Raw genomic sequence first — 16,916 nt, 5'->3', positions numbered from 1 at the left:
ACAGGTAATTGTCTCTCACTTGGAAGAATGCTTTGCTGCTCTTTTGATATCATTAACACCTTAGATACAATGTATCGACTGCTTGTTGTATCTGCTGTCAAAAGAACATACAGTTTAACACTCATTACATGTTTTCTCTCTATGTAAACTTAAATGATTTCATACAGTGATGCCTCATTAGCTTAATATTTCATAAGCTGACAGTTTTCATAAAACCATCTGGGACTTTGCATGTTCATTATGAACAGATTTTCTTCTGTGCCCTTAGTCTTTTTGACCTGTTACCACAGATACCTGTCTCCATTTGCAGGCAAACCCTTTCATTTATAGTTTTTTAGCATGATCTTTGCAAGATCCCCATGAAAAGGGGACCATCTCCATTTCAGCCTTGTCAGGAACCAATTGTAAGCCTGTGTTGCTTTCTTTCTCTTTTCCCTCCCCCTTTATGATAATATACAATACTTAACCCCCAAGGACCATGTTCATGTGCTCTGAACTTTACTCCTTGGCCTTTGTTTTAAACCTTTATTCAAGGTTCGGCTGCTATAGCTATTTCTCAACACTGCCTACTGTGTAAGCTGTTCAGTCACTCTTAGCAGAAGCCAAGATGCACCCTGGCATGTGGTTTTGTCTACTATACTTGGCACATAATGAAATCAGTGAAATGTTTCTAAGAACTCAGCCAGCCCTGACTTTGTCATCTATTTTAGGATTACAGAGGACTCAGCAGTGACAACGTTTGAAGCACTAAAGGCTCGCGTACGTGAGTTAGAAAGGCAGCTCTCCCGTGGGGACCGCTATAAATGTCTCATTTGCATGGTGAGTAGTTTCCCAGTTGTGGTCATGAATAAGGAAATAACTCTGTACCTCTCTCCCTTGGCGATAGCAACGTGGAACTGTTACATGCAGTAGCATGTGTGAGAAAACTACAACCTTATCATTTGTCCATTGACTCGAGGGAAATAGTAGAACTTTCTCTTGCACACAAGTCAGTTTTAATGTGTTCTGGTTTGGTAGGGCTTTAATCGACAACTTGTCAACTGCATTGGCGGTGTTTCTGTAAACCACCTACTCTATTGACCGTACAGATCTCCTTGTGTCCATGTTCATCTCTTCCAATATCTTCTGGAAAGAAGTCAAAATGCCCATTAGACTCCGCATCTGGCTTAAAGACAGTCCATTAGTCAAACTGTTCCAAAGTTGTTGGTTACCTGTGGCCTGATGACAAATGTTTCACTATTTTGATTCACTTACTGTAGTACTGAAGCTCCCTCTAGTGGCTTGGAGTCTGGCACCTGTTCACATCTCCTATTACTTTTATACAGTTTCTGCTTACTTAGGTTATGGCATGTATCTTCCCTGGCAAATTATGGCTCTCCTTCAGGAAAAGAGATCTTTCCAAGCTCTCAGAGTACAATTATTTTGGAAAGAAAATGCCCTCCAGAGTGTTTTCAAGCATTGTTTAGCAGATGCTAATACATTTTTTTCCTCTAAGCTCTTTTCAAACTACAATAGTAAAGGTAAAGGTTTCCCCTTCACATTAAGTCTTGTCGTGTCCGACTCTGAGGGGTGCTCATCTCCATTCCTAAGCCGAAGAGCCATCGTTATGTGCAGACGCCTCCAAAGTCATGTGGCTGGCATGACTGCATGAAGTGACATTATCTTCTCACTGGAGTGGTACCTGTTGATCTACTCACACTTACATGTTTTCAAACTGCTAGGTTGGCAGAAGCTGGGGCTAACAGCAGGAACTCACCCTGTTCCCCGGATTCGAATCACCAACCTTTTGATCAGCAAGTTCAGCAGCTCAGCAGTTTAACTTGCTGTGCTACCAGGGTCTCCTTTCACACTATACTTTTTGGAAAATACTTACAATTTTTCATTAACCCTTAAAAAGGCTATTGCCTCTGACAATTACCACTGGATTGTGGTTTCAAATTAACATCAGTTTGCTTGTAGATTGTTTTGGAAGAAAAAGAAAAATATTATTTTAAATAAATATTTTTTAAATGAACAATGAAAACTGCCTTCCCTTCCTACAGGCCTAAGTTAGTGCTTTTTCGTTGAAATATGAATATTTCTTCCTTCTCCTTTTTTGTTTAATGAAGAGACTCGCCCACTTCAGAATACTCAATTTTCCCTCCAATATTGCATTTGTACAGTTGTGTCTTGCTATAGGCCTGGGGCTAGCATAAGAAGTGTATCAATAGGGAGGAAAGTAAGATTGTTTATACAAGCCAGAGGAGGAGGAGGAAGAGAAGTCCTTTTTGGTCATAAAAAAAACAATTGAAATATATAATGAGCATGAGAACAGAACTGCAATCACAAAGTAAGAGACAAATTCAGTCTTCTATGTTGTGCCGGTAGCAATCCTACAGGCAAGATTGCTAGCACTAATGATCAAAGAGAGACTCTTGAGCATTTTGATATGAAAGTGGCGTTTTCATGTTAAAAGTGAATACTGTTTCTGGAAAAATCTCCCAAAAGACCCCTTTACTTTAACCCATTGTTCACATTTGTGAGGCAAGAGGATGATGATCATAATCATTCTTCCTGTTCCTTTTTTAGGAAATGTTGTGTTTCTGTATTATTAGGGTCTTGAGCATTGTGGTCCCAGAGGTGCTACACTATCGATTTGGAGCCATTATATGTGCTTCTGATGTGAAAATGAAGTTGTATTGATGTGTTAGCTCCTCTCCATTCTGGCCCAGAACTTGGAAGCAGTGCACTGAAACTTTGTGTGTGTGATGGGACAGTTTCCCTCTTCTTTCTGCAGGATTCCTATACGATGCCCCTGACCTCCATCCAGTGCTGGCACGTGCACTGTGAGGAATGCTGGCTGCGAACTCTGGTGAGGCTATTTCTTGGGCCTATACATCATTTCTTATTTGTTTCTCCTAGTTGAAAATGTATTTGACTGTCCCCAAGATACAATAAGTCTATTTTATTTTAGGATCTTCACCTCTTCCCACTTTCCCCTCTGACATCATTAGGCTGAGATCACATCGCCCTGTTTACTTTTGCTGGATGAGAGTTGGTTGGAAAGCCATGCAGCCTTATTTCCCACAGCACAAGTTGGGTGACAGGCTAAAATGAGAATTTCAACGAGCACCAGGCTCTGAGTACCATCTCCTCTGCACCAGTTTCCCTCTGCAAGCATACTTTGTTTACCCAGCTCCTCTAGTCCTTTCGTAGAGGGGTAATTTAAATTGGCTTTGCAAACTGAGCTGTTGTCTACTAGCAATTTTTTTTTTATTTTATCTTGTGCATTGCATACAAAGGGTGCTTTGGGACTATAGACTTGTATGGTTGGAGAAACAGGGCCTAAAAAAGTTTCCAAACACAGGTTTGATTGAGGATAGTGAGTCTGGGGAGGAAAGTTGGCTTGGGTAGTTGTGTGAGAGAAACAGAATGAATGAAAAGGTTTGTATGTTTTTAATTTGTTTTGAATCCAAACTTTATAAGTTTGAATCCCTTTATAAGAACAAGATCCTAACTTGTCTCCTTTATAGGAACAAATTTTGGTCTGTAGTTCTGGCTTGTAAGAAATATGACAAATCAAAACCCTTAGCTTGTTTAGCTTAACACTGGGCAACCCAAGGCCTATCTGCCTGTTTTTGCAGCCTCCACAACTAAACTCAGAATAGCATCAACAGTTTAACCAAAAAAGTTGGGTTTTTTGCTTGCTTCCAAAGAGAACTATTATATTGTCGAAGGCTTTCATGGCCAGAATCACTGGGTTGTTGTAGGTTTTTTCGGGCTGTATGGCCATGTTCTAGAGTAGTGGTTCTCAACCTGGGGTCCCCAGATGTTTTTGGTCTTCAACTCCTAACAGCTGGTAAACTGGCGGGGATTTCTGGGAGTTGTAGGCCAGAAACATCTGGGGTCCCCAGGTTGAGAATCACTGTTCTAGAGGCATTCTCTCCTGACGTTTCACCTGCATCTATGGCAAGCATCCTAGAGGTAGTGAGGATCCACTACATCCTCACTACTTCTGAGGATGCTTGTCATAGATGCGGGCGAAACGTCAGGAGAGAATGCCTCTAGAACATGGCCATATAGCCCGAAAAAACCTACAACAACCCAGAACTATTATAGAAGAATTTTTCTTTTTTGATCAAGGCATACATTTGCCAGGAATTTTGTTTAAAGCAAAAACATGGGCTTTTGATAATTGGATATAGTGTTCCATTCATCTTATGGATATAGTATTTCCATTACATCTTGACAGCAGGATACCAATGATGTTAGATACGGAGACTAATGAATTTGGGTGAGAGTGAATAGTGGCTACTGGACCTTGCCAAAGTTGCCTAGCCATTGTCTAAGCTGCTCCCACTGGTATGAAAAACCAGACTTTTTATCATAAGCTCTCCCAGATCCTGGCTGACGATTCTGTAGAACACAGTTGGTGACAAAACATCCAGAATAATATAAAGCACAATTTATTCAAGAACCTGACACATCTCAGTCCTCAAGGTTTTCTTTTGATACAAAACTCTGAAAAAGAGTTTACATTCTAGAGAGCAATTAGCACACTACTCCAGCGACCAGTATATAAATGCAAATCAAAGAACTTTGGTCAAATGTTTTATGTTCAGCCTAAAAGAATGGATACATTGCAATTTATTATACAAAGGTGCTTTGGACCATTTGTATCTTCACTGTAGTTGTTTTGATCAATATCCTATCTTTCCTCCAAGAAGCTCATGGCAGCATATCTAGTTTCCTCCCCATCCCTATTTTTATCCCCATAGGATTATGGAAGGGGAATGGGTTCATCCTGGGGCACATGACCAGTTTTAGCTGTTGCTAAATGCCCGTGCTCATTGCCTACCCTTGTTTAGATAAGTAGAAACTGCCCCTTATTGATGTCCTGGTGGCTGGATTGGTGTTGGGCTTGTTATTCCCTAAAGATGAAGATAACACCTTTCAGAGTCCAGAGGATAAGAAGGTGATAATCTTTTTGTGTAGAGTTCATAAGGTTTCAGCTCTTGCCATTAGAACTGCTTCTATGATATCATTGTTTTCAAGGACACCTATTTATGGTCCAAGAATTTAATTTATCTGCTTTCCAAGGAAGAGGCTAAGCTTTGGCAAGGGCTCAATAGATTGTCTAAGCCACTTGTGCCGGCTGTGAGCTTTGGCTAAAATTTTTGAATTGAGATAGATACGTTCAAAACAAATTTGATTGACGGTCCATTTAAGGGATCTAAATTATTTGGTTGAAACTAAGGAAGAGAAAAGGGAATTTATTTGTTGCACAACTTGGTCATTTAATGGGCATGCATCTCTGTTTTATCAAATAGAGTTTGAGTGCTCTAAAACAACACTCTAGAACAGACATCCGCAAAGTGCAGTCCTCCAGCTGTTTGGGTCTCCAGCTCCCAGAAGGCCTAGCCAGCTTGTCCAGAATTCTGGGAGTTGGAGGCCCACACAGCTGGAGGGCCACAGTTTGAGGTTTGCTTTAGACACAATTAATTTTAGGGCTTTCTGTAGGACAGGGTGAAGCTTCAGTCTCTGGTCAGAAGTGTTTTAAGTGAGAATGTATCACAGCTAATTATTTTAGTCTAGCTGTTGGATCTGTTTGTAGTTGCTAGTTCAGACCCATTCCTTGGACTTGATTCCATCTGAGGAAACTTGAATGGTTTCTTCTGCCCTACCAGGACAAAATGGCTCAAATGCATCAGGTTAGTCATTCACACAAGCGGATAAACAAATCGAGAAGAAAGTTTACTGTAATGTTTGTAATTAAACCTTGGATATAGTTACATATACCCAAACAAATCAGGGATTTGCAAACCAACAAAAACTTTATTTTAAAACTGACTTTGGAACCTAGCTTGTTTTGGGTACTATCATATCCTTATGTTGGGATAGTTTAAACAACTCTCCTTCCTGGTTGGTCATCCATTCAAGTGAAGTGGAGAGTGGCTGCATTAGCATGTAGCACCTTTACGTCATGGTTTACTACAATGCACTTACAATTGCCCTGTCTTCCTGACAGAGACCTGCACATGTTCCCTGCAATAGATATGTTATTAAGCCCTGTAGGAACCAGATTCTATGTGATCTTAGAAAATAAGCAAAATCAGGCCTGGTTAGTACTTGGAAAAGGAAACTGCCAAGGAATACCAGGTACTCTGAGCTGTGTTTCAGAGGAAGGAAAAAACAAACCACCTCTGAATATTCCTTGCTTATGAAAAGCCTATGAAATTATTGGGGCCACCATAAGTCAACAGGCAGTCTGACAGCACATGCACATACACAGAGCCTAAGTGCTTCATAGCTATTCAGCATATCTGCCAGAATAGTAAGCAGTCAGCAGTTGCATGTATGAAGGTGTGGCTAAGGAATGAATATGCTTCTCCCTTCCAAGTGGCCGTTTGGCCACTTCTGACACTGCTCCAGGGAGCTCCTCAGCCCCATGGCAGCTTTTAAGAACCACTGTGAGCTGCAGCAGGAAGAAAGAATTCCGAAAATCATTTATCTGACCCTTTCTTTCAGAACAAACACTGCAAAGTTTACAACCTGATATATTTGTATCTATATTTTAATATCTATGAGATGCTGTTTGCATCCACATCTTTGTAACAAAGCCAGTGTCGGGCATTGCGGTTGAAATCTTGGGATGGATGGCAGGACTGCTGATTAGTTCCATTCCAGCTACAAAGAAATCAAAATACAAATATGCTTCTGTAAAGTCTGCTTCTGATGAACACAGTTTACAGCAAAAATAATCTGGCTAAGTTGTTAATAGGAACTTCTTAATAGGTGAATTCACTGAAGGCTAGTTGGTAGCCTACAAGTTGCGTCCTGTTCATATAGCAGTTTATTCTGTCATGTAGTAATCCTGGCAAATTTTCAATCAAATGGAAAAACACAATTTCCCAGTTTTATGGACAAAAGAAAGGGGGTTTGTTTTTATAAGAATGAGATTTACTGTTGCACACTTCTATACACAAGTTTTGTATTCAGTTCCTCGGGGCCGGGGCAAGCCTCTAGCATTGCATTATCAGTGATGCAGAAAAGATCATCTCCTCACGTGTCTTCACCAACTTCATTTCCAGAAGGGCCAGTTGGGATCCATCCCAGTATATTTTACATAGCAAAATAAGGGAACTCTAGAGGTTAAGATAGAATATGTATATCTTACTTGGACAGTACAAGCATTAACTTTGCCTGTAACTTGACTAAGAGGCACTTGTCTCTTTAAAAGCTGAACAATCCTGCCGTCAAAACACAATAACTGCTTGCAAAAAGGCAGCTGTTGGGATAATAGTAAGGAGAAGAGCCAGTTCCGATTGGAGCCCCGCCGCCCTCTGCAGAACGTCCAGAGTTGGGAATTGTGTTGGGGAAGCAATTAATAAGTTGCAGGTCATCTGTTCTCCAGCCCTTGCTTTTTCCCTACAGCCCACAATTTATTAAACCAGGGTCTTTTGCAAGGCAGGCGCTGTTCTCTCACTCTTAAAAAAATTCTCAGCCTGTGTTCGCATGTTTCTAATGTAACCATTAAAATGTAGCCTGAAGACAGCAATAAAAACCCTGGAACGCCTTAGTGCTTTTGTGTCTTGATCAAAGTCAATGTGTGTAATCTCGTTAAGGCAGCCCTTCCCTCCCCCTTCCTCTCTTTATGAATTTAATGGCATGCAGCAGCTGGGCTGGGTGTTTCATACTCACCAACCTGCATTGTTCTAATTAAGGTATCTCCTTTTATTTTGGGTACAAAAGAGGCACGTGTGTGTGTATACTGCTGTTTTTTTAAAAAATAGCGAGCAACTATGGGATAATTGATTTAATAATTGCCACGAGTTGCTTTTCTCTGGGTGTAAAGCTAGTTTCCTTCTGGATGAGGCGCATACAGAGAGCGCTGTATGAGCAGCACACATGGAAAATGGGCTCTGCCAAAGGGGCAGCACATTTCTTGTGTTGTGCAATAAACAATTTGTTGCACTTAATGGAGGGGGGGGGGGACTGGCTCCACTGAGTTTCCTTCCTGACGTGTTTGAACATTTCTGGAGATGTGCCATGCCTTCCCTGTTATGGAAAAAAAATCAAGCTTTTCCTTCTGTTTTCTGTGACCAGACTAAATGTTACGTTTGCTTGGAGTTTTGTATTGCGGGCTAAGTAAAGAAACTGGAAGTAAAATGGCATGGTGTTCTTAAAACTTGGATAAGAAAAAAAGTGTGCATTCCTGAACCCAAGAATTTGGCATTCACTAACATAAAAAGTGTTGAGTCCCTTGCGTTTTTGAATGGCTTCACAGGAATAACTGTAGCATCCTTGGCCTCAGTTGGTAATAACTATAATTAATAGGAAACTTTGTAGAGTCTTTTCTTATCTTTGTCCTTTTCATCTCTACAAGAATGCGATTTCACTCCTTAAGAGCCCTGTCCTCCTTGGCATCTGACAAACCATTCTTCAAAGGCTGCACATTTGGAGAGTTTACTTGGTCAAACTATCATCATCAGAGTCCTATTTGTGATATAACAAATAGCCTGTGTTGAGCCTTCGGCCCCTTATCCCACCACTTTTACCACCAAATGTGAGGCTCTGCCTAAATCTTTGGTGCTGCTGTATATGAAGGCCTTTCTGCTACCAGTGAAAACACCTTCTGTCCCACAATACTTTAACCAAAGTTGAATATAACAAAAGACATTCATAATTTAATACAGACAGTTCTTTATCTCTCTCTGTCTTGTCCTAGCTATGTCAGACTCTCAAACCCTACTCATTGATTCTTAAACTTGATAGACTGACTCTGTCAATTCTAATGCCCTTACTCATTCACACCACATTGCACTCTACAATCTCCACACCAATTGTCACCGACCAGCTGAATTCAAGTCCTTTCAAACTTTCCACAAATCACCATTCACTCTCAACATTTCATTGATTCACACTCCCACCAGTTCCTTACCTGATTTATCTCTATTACATAAATAACCAAACTACTTTCATGCATTAAACATTTTCTTCCCAATGTTCATGATATCACGATCTACCTAACAAGTACCCTACCTTGCTGTATTGTAATAGTGTCTGTGAAGTACAAGTTTACATGAGATACAAACTAGGTATGTTCCTGGGCATTTCTTCTTGAACAGGCAAATTAGCATCAAAGGCAGAAATAATATAGAAAGAAGGCACAAATAAAGAGATGAATAAATGTGTTTCATTTAAGATTATAGTAATAATTACATGTGAAATTAAATATCAAGGTCAGATTATTCTAGTATAAGTACATAAAAACATTTTGAGCCTTCTGCAGACAGCTTGAAGACCTCCAAAATGTAAGGATATCTACCTTGCCTCTTTCATCAAATGAAAACCTGAAATCACAGGATTAATTTATATCTCACTGAGCTGGGGCTTTAGGAATTACTTACATCCATCCCCCTTTCCAGTAAACCACTTTTAGCAACCTGTAAGAGTTTCTTGCTACAAATTGGAACCTGATTCATTGTTCAGTTTCACTGTTGCAGCCCTGGTGCCACGGATTCTTTTCTCTTCTTCTGAGTGAAAAAGTGGGGTAAATCCTGTTTCTAGCTACATGTGCCCAAAAACCTTATTGGCTTCATTATCTGATGCTTGCACTCTAATTGAAATATATAAATGTGGAGTTATATTTAATAATATTCAGAGCTGAAATCCAATTGAGAGCATACCTGTTAAGTCTAATACAGAATGCTAAATCAGCACTTGCTTACAACCCATTGCTACAGTGGTTGTCCTCTAGTTATGATTAGCAGTTGAACTTAAGCTTAGGCATAGTGTGATTTAGTGGTTTGAGCATTGGACTATGACTCTAGAGACATTGGTTCAGTTCTTTGTTTGGCCATGGAAACCCACTGGTGGGCGAATCACACACTCAGCCCCAGAAAATACCATTGTAGGGTTGCCTTAGGGCAGTGGTTCTCTACCTGTGAGAACGAAAATCTGGTCCACAACCCCCCTTCCTCTTTATTTATTCATTTTATTTTATTTATTTTATTTCTGCTCCTTTCCGCAGAGCTAATTAGCCCCGCCCCTTTTGGTACTAACGTTGGTTCCTGGTCACAGTGGGCCCTGGTCAAAAAAAGGTTGGGAACCACTGCCTTAGGGTCACCATAAGTTGGAAAAGACTGAAAGGCACACACCATTTTGCAGCCCTATCTCATGTCCTACATTTCCACAAGAATGGCTTCTGGATCTCTTTCACTAGTATAATACCATTGATCATTTTGTCATTTTTAACTATATTTAATGGAATACATTAATTCATTTACTACAAAAGACTGGTGGGGTATTAGTGTCTATAGCTCAAAGATTTGTTTTTAAAATTGTCCACATCTGTAAAGTGCTTTACTAGTTAACAAATAAAAACTCTGTGGTGCTGCTGGAGAATACCCAAAGTCTTTGGTTTGTAGATTTAGGTCTGATTCCAAAGTCCACAAATATCAGTGGAATCACAGCAGGCAATTATGCATTCCCTTCACATATATTGTATGTGTATAACACCCCTTATGGTATCACAGGAGGATGGGTGACTAAACTAAAGCAGGAAATCCATGAAAAGAAGTTTTTAATGGGTTCAGCATGAAATACAAATAAGTGCTTGAGAATTTAAAGTCATCCTTCTTTTAAAAAGAAAAACTTGTGCAAATGTCACTTTGGCTACAGTCCTATGTACACTGACTTGTACAAAAATCAGTAGGCTTACATCTGAGTATACATAATGGGATTTCTCTATGAGATATTTTTCAAGGAATGGATTGGATCCAGTTTGTGTGGAAGTGAACTTCCTTGCCACCTCCTTCTATTGGTTTCCTGAAAAAATTGAGTTGTTGTTTCTTTTTATTTCTTCCTCGCCTCTCCCCAAGATTTGGATAAAACACAGAATTAAAATACAATAGATAACTAAAGCATAAAACCAATTAAACACATAGTATAGATGTGTTCTGAGTGAATCAAGCATTTTGGAGAGTTCAGTTCTCTGAGTGTCTTCAAATATATACTTGAAAAGGTTAACAAACTTCATTTTAAAATAAATGTCTGTATGGCAATTGTTTGAAATTGAGCTTATGTTTAACAAAATAAGTTACTTAAGTAAATGTCATGATTTTCCAGAGGGGTAGCCATGTCTGTTGTAGCAAAAACAAGAATATTTTTCTCCCATTAAAAATTTTAAAATGTTATTATGACATAAATCTTTGTGAAAATTGAGTTGGATTCATCAAGTACTATATACGTTGGTTTGAGATTATCATTTCTGCCTCATCCTGCAGGAATTAGCAGTATCTGGAGGACTGAGACATCTCAGTGGAGGAGCACATGCTTCGCATTCAAAACATGTTTAAATCTGTGATATTTTCAATTTAAAATCTTAGGACATGGTGCTGAGACCTTGACAAGTCCCTGGTAGTACTGGGTTAAGTGTGCCAGTTTATACCGTTTATATGAAGCACATTTGTCAGTGAGAATAACTTCCAAATGTTGGAATTGCATGCCATCAGAGCAAACCTATTTGTCCATCATATGGGTCACATCACTTACTAGTGAGATTCAGAGAATTACATGTGTAGGTGCTAGACAAAGCTCTAAAGAGTTTGGGTCCTGCCTATCTTCGTGATCACATCTTCCCCTATGAACCTGAGCAAGCTTTAAGATCTGAGGAGACCCTTTCTCTCCCACTTTCTCTTGCTCCCACAAGCATGGTTGGTGGGGACGAGGGAGAGGGCCTTCTCAGTGGTGGCCCCTCAGCTCTAGAAATCTCTCCCTAGGGAGATTGTATTAGCGCCCACCCTGTCCATCTTCCATAAAGACCTGAAAACTTGGATGTTTCAACATGCCCTTGATTAATCAGTTCATCTATTGACTACCCCCCCCCCCTTTAATCCTAAGTCATTGTCTGGCCTTACAGCACTTTATTGCCACCCTGCCCTTACAGCTGTATTGCAGTAGCCCTTGCCCCACCCTCCTTGTTCAATTTTATTGTTTTAATTATTGCAATGCAATGTATTTTAATTGTGCTATATTTTATTTTGTTTGTGTTGGGCTTGGTCGCCATGTAAGCCGCCACGAGTCCCTTCAGGGAGATGGTGGCAGGATACAAAAATAAAGATGTTGTTGTTATACAACTTTACAGCAGTCTAGTCTTGTCTGTGTACTTACAATCTAGATATTGCTAATAGGAATCTATGAGGACTCCATTCCCCTGACCGGGTGCTCCATTCCTCAGTCAACCAAATTTTATTTTATTTTTTATTTATTTACTTTATTTATATACCGCTTTTCTCAGCCCTCAGGCGACTCAAAGCGGTGAACAACATCAACACAAAACATCACGAGACAAGTATAGGGCAATTAAAAACAATTGTAACATAAATCATTAAACATCAGTATAACAATCATTAGCGCCTCAACAGTAAAATCAGAATCCAGTCTCATCATCCATTATTCCGTATTCCTATGTTCAATTACACTGTTTAATCATATGCTTGTTCGAATAGCCAGGTCTTCACTTTCCTCCGAAACGCCAGCAGGGAGGGGGCCGATCTGATATCTGCAGGCAGGGTGTTCCACACCAAGGGGCCACCACTGAGAAGGCCCTGTCTCTCGTCCCCGCCAAGCGCGCCTGTGATGCAGGCGGGACAGAGAGCACGGCCTCCCCAGATGATCTTAGTGTCCTAGTCGGTTCATAGGAGGAGATGCGTTCGGAGAGGTAAGTAGGGCCAGAACCGTTTAGGGCTTTATAGGCTAACGCCAGCACTTTGATTGTGTCCACCTGAGGGTAGGTGACCAGGACAGAATAGGGATTCTGTTAGTGTACCGTCCACCCCACTGCACTACAGTCTCCCTACCTGAGCTAGCCGGGGTGGTCTTGAGCCTGGTATTGGAGTCCCAGTGGCTTATTGTGTTGGGGGACTTCAATGTCCATGCTGAGGCCACCCTATCAGGAGCAGCTCAGGACTTCATGTCTGCCATGGCGACCATGGGGCGGTCCCAACAGGTATCTGGCCCTACTCACTTTGCTGGCCACACCTTAGACTTGGTTTTCTGTCAGGGATGAGAGAATGGTGGCAGTGTGGAGGAGCTAACTATCGCTCCATTGCCATGGACCGACCATCACCTGCTCAGGTTTAGACTCACTGCATCCTCTAATCTCCGCAGGGGTGGAGGGCCCATTAAGATGGTCTGCCCCAGGAGGCTTATGGATCCTGATGGCTTCCTGACGGCTCTTGGGGAATTTCCCACCACCTCAGTTGGTGATCCTGTTGATGCTCCGGTCACTCTGGAATGGGGAGATAACTAGGACAATAGACATGATTGCTCTGGAACGACCCCTCTCAAGTAGCCAAGCTAAACCAGCTCCTTGGTTCAACAAGGAGTTGGCAGCGATGAAGTGAAGGAAGAGGAGTCTACAGGGCATGTGGCGTTCGGATCTGAGCGAGCCAAATCAAACACGGCTTGTTGCCTTTCTAAGGGCATATGCTGCAGCAATAAAGGCTGCAAAGAATTTTTTTCTGGCAGTCAATATTGCGTGGAGCTGTTTCGAGTTGTCAGAGGCGTATTAAATCCCACTGTCCAGGATGGGAGCCCTGACAACTTGACAGCCCGCTGTGAAGTGTTTGCTAGGTTCTTTGCAGACAAAGTCGCTTTGATCCATTCTGGTCTGGACACCATGTTAACGGCAGTCTCTGAGGATGTAACACGAGCACCTGCTTGTCCGATTTTGATGGATTCATTTCGATTGGTGAAACCCGAGGATGTGGACAAGATACTTGGAGGGATGAGAGCGACCATATGCATTGGCCGAGTGGGTAAAGGTGATGGTTAATGCCTCCCTCCGGGAAGGCAATATTCCAGTGAGCTTAAAACAAGTTGTGATAAAACCACTGTTGGAAAAAACCATCACTGGACCCCACTCAATTTGTCAACTATTGGCCTGTTTCCAATCTCCCCTATTTGGGCAAAGTCCTGGAACGTGTGGTGGCCTCGCAACTCCAGGAGTTCCTGGTAGACACGGACTATCTAGATCCGGCGCAGTCTGGTTTTAGGCCGGGACATGGTAATGAGACAGCCTTGGTTGCCTTAGTGGATGATGTTCGCCAGGAACTGGACAGGGGGAGTGTGTCCCTGTTGGTTCTGCTGGACCTTTCAGTGGCCTTCGATACAGTTGACCACGGTATCCTTCTGGGATGCCTCGCAGGAAAGGGCCTTGGAGGTACTGTTCTGCAGTGGCTCCGGTCCTTCCTAGAGAGTTGTTCCCAGATGGTGTTATTGGGAACCACCTGTTCAACCCCACAATCATTGTCTTGTGGGGTTCCTCAGGGTTCAATACTGTCAAGACAGAGGTACTCCTGGTCAGTCGAAAGGCTAAACAGGGCATTGGGTTACAGCCTGTGTTGGATGGGGTTACACTCCCCCTTAAGACACAGGTTCGCAGCTAGGGTGTGATCCTGCACTCATCGCTGAGCTTGGAACCCCAGGTTTCGGCGGTGGCCAAGGGAGCATTTGCACAGTTAAAACTTGTGCACCAGCTGTGCCCGTACCTTGGGAAGTCTGACCTGGCCACAGTAGTCCACGCTCTGGTTACATCCCGTATAGACTACTGCAACGCTCTCTACGTGGGGCTGCCTTTGAAGACTGTTCGGAAGCTTCAATTGGTCCAACGGACAGCAGCCAGGTTGTCAACAGGAGCAGCACTCAGGGAGTGCACAACTCCTCTGTTGCGCCAGCTCCACTGGCTGCCAGTTTGCTACCGGGCACAATTCAAAGTGCTGGCTTTAGCCTTTAAAGCCCTAAACAGTTCTGGCCCAGTTTACCAGTCTGAACGCATTTCTTCTTAAGAACCATCTAGGTGTTTAAGATCATCTGGAGAGGCCCTGCTCTCGGTCCGGCCTTATTTGCAGATCCGATTGGCAGGAACGAGAGACAGGGCCTTCTCAGCCTTGCCCCTCCCCCACTATGGAATGCCCTCCCTAAGGACATTAGATCGGCCCCCTCCCTCCTGACATTTCGAAAGAGAGTTAAGATCTGGCTGTTCAAGCAGGCATTTGCAGACGCAGTATACCTGATTAATTGAGACTCATGGAACGACAGGACGATGCGATGGAAAATTATTTTAATGATGAGACGCTGAGAATTGTTTTTTATTGTTTATTGTTTTTATATGGTTTATACTATATGTAATTGTTTTTTACTGTATTTTGTCTTATGGGGCATTGATTGCCAAATGTAAACCGCCCCAAGTCGCCTCCGGGCTGAGAGGGGCGGTATACAAGTATAGTAAATAAATAAATAAATAAATAAAATAAACCAGTGAGGATGAGCTCTGATGGTTAACTTTACTTTGGTAAACTCCTCAAATTCAAACTGATGCCAACCCACTTAACTAGCTTTCACACTGTTCTGATAATTTCTCCCTTTTTTCTTCTATACACCTTATGCAGACTTGGGTGAAAGGTCTAGCTCAGATTATAATAACATGATTGTGCTCAATGTATTGTTGAAGGCTTTCATGGCTGGAATCACTGGGTTGTAGGTTTTTCGGGTTGTATGGCCATGTTCTAGAAGCATTCTCTCCTGACATTTCGCCTGCATCTGTGGCAAGCATCCCCAGAGGTTCTGAGGTTTGTTGGAAACTGGAAAATTGGGTTTAGGTATCTGTGGAAGGTCCAGGGTGGGAGAAAGAACTTGTCTGTGGGAGCTAGGTGTGAATGTTTCAATTAGCCACCTTGATTAGCATTTGATGGCCTGACAGTTTTTAGGTGTGGCTTGTTACTGCCTGGGAAATTTCCTTGTTGAGAGGTGACTGTGCTTCTTCCCTCCTCCAGAATCTTGTGGTTTTTATTATTTCCCTTCATTGGTATGTGTACTAGCTTTCCCTCTCTGTAATAATGACAGTAGAAATCAAATCCTTCATATAGGCAAGTCCCCAAGTTTACAACAAGATAGATTCTGTAGGTTTGTTCTTAAGTTGAATTTATTTGTAAGTTGGAACAGGTACATTTTTAACTACGGACAACAATATTTATTTTTTAGCTTTGGATAGCATAGGGAAGGGTTATCACCCCAATGGTGTTGTTTTGCTGTCTGTGCTCCTGTTTAGAAGATTTCACCACAATTTCTGTCCGTGAGAATTGGCTTGTTGTGGAAACAAGGATTGGTGAGAAATTTTCAGTTGAGACACTTTTTCACCATGATAACTCTGTCAGGAGTGAATTTCCCTTGCTAAGGGTAGAGTTCTTTCACTTCCTGTTGTCTCACCCCCATTTGTAACTATGAGTCACACCACTGGGGTGATAACCCTTCCCTATGCTATCCAAAGCTAAAAAATAAATATTGTTGTCTGGAGTTAAAAATGTACCTGTTCTGACTTACAAATAAATTCAACTTAAGAACAAACCTACAGAATCTATTTTGTTGTAAATTGGGGGCTGCCTGTATTAGGAAATGCCATTAGGGTGTGCGAGCTTTTTAAATACTCCGGAATTCTTCATATACTTCGTTGTTGTTTTCTGCCAACAAGTTGGCTTTAACCTATGGTGATCCTCTGAATGAGGCCCTCCAAGAGGTCCTGTTACCTTATAAACTCAGATCTGTGACTTTCTTGATCTTGTACTAGGTGGCACAAAATGCTAAACAAGGGACAAAACTGAAGCCTCCCAAAATTAGGATATATGTTGTGGCCATGTGGCCTGCAGTTAAAGCACCCTAATGCACATTGCCTTGATTACTGATAGACTTGGAAAAGTCAGATAATACCTAGTGATATATATCAGGGTGGAAAATCCATGTCTGTTCTACATTGACCAAGGCACAACAAGGCTAGCTGTAACTCAGAGATCTTGACATTACTTTGGATGAACCATTGGTTACTAGGTAGGTGCAGCACAGAAACATGACGTAATTACATCTCTAAAGTTAGAGAC

At 41.7% G+C, this 16,916-nt stretch overlaps 1 protein-coding gene across 5 annotated transcripts in view; it reads left to right on the top strand.

Moving 5' to 3' along the window:
- The window catches only part of RNF220 (ring finger protein 220), a 354,135-nt gene that overhangs the window by 329,963 nt on the left and 7,256 nt on the right, over positions 1–16,916 (top strand). For all 5 annotated transcript variants that reach the window (XM_060773368.2, XM_060773364.2, XM_060773365.2 and 2 more), the window contains 2 exons: positions 711–819; positions 2,777–2,851. In XM_060773368.2, coding sequence (XP_060629351.1) covers positions 711–819; positions 2,777–2,851 — 184 coding nt within the window. The remainder of the gene's footprint in view (positions 1–710; positions 820–2,776; positions 2,852–16,916) is intronic.

Source organism: Anolis sagrei, chromosome 4 (genome assembly GCF_037176765.1).
Source record: "Anolis sagrei isolate rAnoSag1 chromosome 4, rAnoSag1.mat, whole genome shotgun sequence".
Classification (NCBI taxonomy): Eukaryota; Metazoa; Chordata; class Lepidosauria; order Squamata; family Dactyloidae; genus Anolis; species Anolis sagrei.
The sequence above is the reverse complement of the archived record's forward strand: the minus strand, read 5'-3'. Positions and strand labels throughout refer to the sequence as shown.